This window comes from Monodon monoceros, unplaced genomic scaffold (assembly GCF_005190385.1).
Source record: "Monodon monoceros isolate NGI ecotype Baffin Bay Population unplaced genomic scaffold, NGI_Narwhal_1 Super_Scaffold_5, whole genome shotgun sequence".
In the NCBI taxonomy this organism is placed as follows: domain Eukaryota; kingdom Metazoa; phylum Chordata; class Mammalia; order Artiodactyla; family Monodontidae; genus Monodon; species Monodon monoceros.
In genome coordinates, this window is record NW_021703782.1 from 79,851,360 (window position 1) to 79,857,287 (window position 5,928).

Consider the following 5,928-nt stretch of genomic DNA (forward strand, 5'->3'; position numbering starts at 1 on the left):
TTTCTTATCTCAGGTGGCAGATCCTATAGAGGGCAGCACATTCCAGGGTCCCCCTTGTTCAGATGGAGAAAGTGAGACCAGAGAGGTAATGATTTGCAAGAGGTCACTGAGCAACTCAGGGGCACAGCTGAGGCCAGAAGCAACGGATTCCTGCCTTGTGGGCTGAGAACTGCACATCTGCTACATCATAAACTGCAGAAAGGCAGACCCAGGAGACCAGGAGCTCAGCCCAGCCCAGCCATGAACTCTCTGGGGACCTTGATTACTTGCCTCTCTCTGGGCCTCAGTTTCTTCACCTGTAAAATAAGGAAGTTGTGCCACGTCACTGGTTTTCAAACTTCTAATATTTTTTTAGTAGCAGAATTATGTATTCCATAGAAGCTAATATATAAAACAGAAAGAAGGGGAGCTGACTGGTAGGAATGGAGGCGGGGGGGGGTGCACAGCCCTCCTGACTTAGCCTTCCCCCCTTGCTATGCACCACAGTTTGAAAACCACAGGAAGGTTCACCTCCTAGGACCTTCCAGCTCTAACTTTCTACAATGTTTTTCCCCTTGAGAAGTTACTGTGGACCCTTCAAAACAATTAAACAGAAGGCAAGGTATCATCTAAAAAGAGTCAATTCAGACACTGTTGTTTCAAGAAGGCAAATAGAAAATCGGCACCAGGTCCCACTGGAATCTTTCCGCGACCAAGAGTTTCATCTCTGGTAAAAAATACAGAAATAGTGGCTGTTCTCGGGGGACCTGTGGTTTGGTTCCGGACCTCCCCGTGAGCCGAGTGGTGTCCCTGAGGGCGAGGAGGGCAGAGGACCCTGCTCAGAGCCTCTCTGAGCCCATCCGCAAGTTTTTGATCTCCAGTTCCAATTGTTTGGCCTGGACCTCACGCTGGGTCACCAGCTCCCGGAGCCTTCGGATCTCATCTTGTTGCCGATAGAACATCTGCAGCAGCTGGGAAAGCACAGAGCAGAGGGGAAGGTCACCTGGGTGTCCTGGGATGCAAGGGGTCAGGACACCAGCAGAAAGCATTAAACATTGCCCCTTTTTGACTCGGAAAGGTGGGTGATTACATTTACGTGGCTGAGGCCTGAGGGGACAGTCATGGCATAGATCTTTTACAAAAACCTAGTTTTCTTCACCCAATTAATGAAAATCAAAAAGTCTTGACGTTTCAGACATTTTTTGCCTCCTTAGATTCCCCCATGGGTGGAGCAAAGGATACTTAGCCCTGAAGTCTTGGAGATTGGAGTTTTCACCACCACTAAACTATGTGACCTCAGGCAGTTTACTTACCCTCTCTGAACTTCAATTTCCTCCTCTGGAAACTGGGGATCAGAAAACTAACCTCAGCATTATTATAATTGTTGCCACTGTATAGAATGGTACTAGATGTTGGGTGTCCCCCCTAAGGATTTCGTTATTCCACTGGGTGCTAACAACACCCCTACGAGGGTGGTAGTATTAGTACCCCCACTCCACCACTGTGGAAACTGAAGCTGAGAGATTCAGCCATGCAGCGGAACTACTAAGCCCATGCGCCACAACTACTGAGCCTGCACTCTAGAGCCCGCGAGCCACAACTACTGAGCCTGTGCACCACAATTACTGAAGCCCCCGCACCTAGAGCCCGTGCTCCGCAAGAGAAGCCACAGCAATGAGAAGCCCGTACACCGCAACTCGCCCCCGCTCGCCACAACTAGAGAAAGCCCGCGCGCAGCAACGAAGACCCAACGCAGCCAAAAATAAATAAATAAATAAACAAATTTATTTTAAAAAAGAGAGAGATTCAGCCCCCGCGTCCAAGGTCCTAGAAGTAGCGCTCAGTAGAGCCAGGATCAGAATCCCTCTGTGAGACCCCAACCCGTGTTCTTAGCTGCTACACGCGCCCAGGGCTGTTGAGAAAATACAGTCAGATGATATATTGAAGTGCCTACCTACCCAGGGCCTGGCACACAGTAGGCACTTAACAAATGTTGACTCTGAGCGCACAGAAAATCCTAGAGCATCAGAAGTGGAAAGGACTTTACTACCTACCAAGTCAAACCCTCGGCATTTTACAGATGGTTCCCTACCACCTGTAAGTAAACCCACCATCTTGACACGCAGATGGTGCTCATGACGTGTTTGTGAGTGAATCAGCAAAGTGAGTTATGGGGCTAGGCCAGGCCACACATCTGGTTATTTTCCTCGCCCCTCACTTTCTGCCGCCCCCCAGCTGCTCACAGCTGCTCCCCTCCCTTGGCAGGCCTACCCCACCCTCGTTCGCACCTCGTTCTCTGTCTTTGGTGGGGGACATTCGAAGATGTCAAAGCCATTTGTGAACCAAGTTTTCTTCTCCTCCAGTCGGTGTTCTGCCACCCACCGTGGCGCCCTCTCCTCCAGCAGGGAGAGGGGCCTCCTTCCATCTTCTGCAGCCAGCTTTTCTGTCTGGTTGAAGAGACGAGGCGAGGTGTGGGGCCTGGGCTTGGAGAGGGGTCTCTCTGGGGGCAGAGGCTGGGGGCTCAGCAGCTCGGAGCCAGGCCTAAGGGACATCAGAACTGGCCCTGGGAGGGAAGCAAAGGGCTGGGTGAGGACTGAGTGCCCCTGAGCAGGTGGGCATGCGGGGCACTGACACACGCAGACACACACAAGCCACACGGAGACACAGAGATACACATGACACGTGTGGGTGATATGGCTACATGCAGACAGGCACAAACCCACAGACCAGGGCAAGCAGAGTGCAAATACACACTCGTGTGATTATCTAAGCGAGGCTTGGTTTGTAGGGACTGCCCCAGAACACCGCGGGCCCCTCGCACCTGCGCTGCGCTCTGCCGTCTACCAGTTCATGAATTCTTCCAACACCCCAAGAAGCAGGGGAGGCAGGCAACACGGCTACAATGAGGAAACCGAGCCCAGGGAGGAGCGAGACTGTCTAAGGGTTACACATAAAAGGGAGGGGGCGGCAGGCAGCTCCGGGGGCTGCAGCAGGGGTGGGAGCACACACTGCCTCCCCCTGCACAGGCCCTTATGTTGACAGGCCAGGGAGGGAGAGTCAGGGCAGGCAGAGTGGGCAGAAGGGCCCGGGCGGGGGCTGCTGCCTAGAGGGTTTCTGGGGTCAAAGAGTAATTGCAGAGGTGGCGGGAGGATGGGCATGGGGCATCTAGCTGAGACTCTCCAGTCACTCTGCACAGCCCAGAATTTAAAGACATTTTCCCTGGAGCAAAATCCCTTGATTCGGAGGGAGTTTCCTGAGCCACTTGGGACAAGCCCCTCCCTTCCTGGACCCATATGCGACCATCCTAACCACTGGGAACCGACTGTCAAGGACCAGTCCTCTGGGGTTACGGGAGGACACAAATACCAGCCAAACCCCTCTCAGCTACTTGGGGCCACTGGACGCTCCGTTGTCCCCCACATTCAGCCGAGGCCTTTTCTCTGCCTTCCTCACCTTTATTCATCCCACTGAGCCACTCCTGGGCCGTTAGAGAGGGCTGGGCACCTGCCGTGGGCGGGTAGATGTCCTCTTGGTAGGATTCCGACTGCAGGAGAAGTCAGGACAGTGAGAGTGGGAATGGTGGGGGAGGGCCCTTAGAGATCCAGGGGTGCAGACTCCCCCCAACCCCTGTGAGTTGAGGAAACTGAAGCCCAGAGAGCAAAGGGATGTGCCCAGCGTCACAGAGCAACTCAAGAGCAGAGGTAGGAGGGACAGCGTGCTGACCACGAGAAAGGCTTCCCCTTGAGGAGGGGCCATCAGCCTCCCTGTTGCTCCCCCAGGGGCGTGGGCTCCAGGCTCCAGGTCCCGGGGTCCTTCTTCTCCAGGAGGGGTTCCCTACCTCCCTCGGAGACGGCTCACACCACCCTTACCCGCCGGGGTACAATCATGGATATGGGCTCAATGAGGCTTTTGGTTGTAATGAGCTTGTAGAAGCGGAAGATCTCACAGGAGGACACGTCAAGACCTCTCTTTGGCATAACACCTGTGGGGAGATGACCAAGGAGAGCCAAGAGATTCCTCAGGGTGGGCTGGGGCCCCAGGGACCCAGGGTGAGTGGCAAAGCCAGGCTGAACACCTGGAAGTGAACAGAGACCAGCCTCTTTCCACTATCCTTCCCTTAACAAACAGTCCTACATTGGACCAGGTCCCGAGCTGGGGAAATGGGGTTGAAATCCTCAGACTTTCTCCCCTACCTTCAAGGATTTTAGCTAAACTTTTACAGAAAGTGTGCTCTGCTCAAGGTCCTCCATCACCCTCCCCATAGCTCCCAACCCAGATGCTCTTATTAGAGCAATGCCAGCTTTCCTTTGATTATTAGTGTTAGCATACTATCTTTCTCCATCTTCACTTTTTTTTTTTGGTCGTGCAGCGTGGCCTGCGGGATCTTAGTTTCCCGACCAGGGATTGAACCCGTGCCCCATGCAGTGGAAGCACAGAGTCTTAACCACTGGACCGCCAGGGAAGTACCTCCATCTTTACTTTTAATCTAGCTGTGTCTTTATATATAAGTGGGTTTCCTGTAGAGGGCATGTAGTTGCATCCTGTTTTGTTTTGTTTTGTCTTGAATCCCTAAACACACTTAAAAAGTAGGACCTCTCTTAGGTCAGTGTTCCCCAACTCCTTGCTACTGCTGTAACTGCTTAACTTTCAGCTAGAACACCTTCATCCTCTCCCCATGCTGTGCTCTGCTTCCCTTTTGGCTCTTCAAGTCTTGCCTCCTCCAGTAAGCTCTCCCGGACTTCTTCCTGTGTGCTCCCAGAGAACCTCCCGCATACCTCAACTAGAGCTCCCATGACTCAGAGCGTTGACCCACTGTCTCCCTCCCCAGTGAGGGGCTCTCTAGGGTGAGGCCTGACTCATCCCTGTCTCCCCAGGCCCCAAGTGGCCTCAGTGTCCCACACTCACCGATCCCCTTCTGTGGATTATAGGAGCGGTACTCGGTCAGGTAGTTCAGGTGAGGTTTGTCGGTGCTGACCTCATAGTAGCGGATGTTCCCGTCTCCCTGTGGAGGGGAGGGCACCGCTCAGAGCCGGGCCCCATCAGCCCCCCACCTGGTCCCCACTGCCACACAGCAGAAACCTGGAGAGGACTGTGAGTGAAGAGCTGGCAGAGCTGCCTCTCACAAGGGCAGAGCAGAGGACTGTCACCAAGGCAGCAGGGCACCAAGGCACCTCATTTTAACACTTAGTCCCCACAACCATGACCCAAAGCCCACACAGATGCCTCCAAGGCAGAGGCTCTGGGAGCACAGGCCTGAACCCCACTCCCATCTGAGAGCCGCATACCAAGGTCAGAAGTGGGGTTCCTGAGACCATCCAGTGGGTCTTACCCCTGGGGCATTTCTGGTTGTCACTGTCATAATGACTGGGTGGGGATGTGGGTGCTGCTCCTGGCATTGGTGGGTAGGGGCCAGGGATGCCAAGTACAAGATAGTCTTACCCAATGAAGACCTGCTCTGCCTCAAATTTGAAGGTGCCCCTGACAGGAAACACCGACTGGTCCCTCCTTATCTGGACCCAGAACTTGGGAGGGACTAGCTCAGGGTGTCTGGCAAAGCCCTGGTCCCAGGTGTTCTTGTGGAGCCAGGAAGGTGGGAGAGGGGTGAGGCTCACCACAGGGGGAGAGTATCTAGCCACTCCTGCCTGTCCCTGCCCCTGCCCCGTACCCCAAGGGCACCAGGCCGCCACCTCCCTCCCGTGTCAGACTGACCTTCCCCACCACGTAGAGCATGTTGGTGTCCGAGTCATAGAACGGAAACAGCACGCCTGAGGAGCCATCGAGGTCCTCCTCTGCGAGAGGCACAGAGAGGTCATCCTGCAAGGGAAGGGAGACCAGGAGGGCCTATGGGTCACTCATGGAGTGCCCCTTGGTGGTGCTAAGAATTCCTGTCACAGGGCTGTGTGTGTGTGTGTGTGTGTGTGTGTGTGTGTGTGTGTGTGTGTGTGTGTG

At 54.3% G+C, this 5,928-nt stretch overlaps 1 protein-coding gene across 2 annotated transcripts in view; it reads right to left on the reverse strand.

The window, feature by feature from the left end:
- Positions 1 to 415: 415 nt before the first annotated feature.
- Positions 416 to 5,928, reverse strand: part of CORO2A (coronin 2A) — a 25,877-nt gene continuing 20,364 nt past the window's right edge. For both annotated transcript variants that reach the window (XM_029203066.1, XM_029203067.1), the window contains 6 exons: positions 5,689 to 5,793; positions 4,885 to 4,981; positions 3,849 to 3,961; positions 3,433 to 3,523; positions 2,268 to 2,542; positions 416 to 950 (listed from right to left, as the gene is read on the reverse strand). In XM_029203066.1, the coding sequence (XP_029058899.1) occupies positions 819 to 950; positions 2,268 to 2,542; positions 3,433 to 3,523; positions 3,849 to 3,961; positions 4,885 to 4,981; positions 5,689 to 5,793 (813 nt within the window). In that variant the 3' untranslated portion in view covers positions 416 to 818. The remainder of the gene's footprint in view (positions 951 to 2,267; positions 2,543 to 3,432; positions 3,524 to 3,848; positions 3,962 to 4,884; positions 4,982 to 5,688; positions 5,794 to 5,928) is intronic.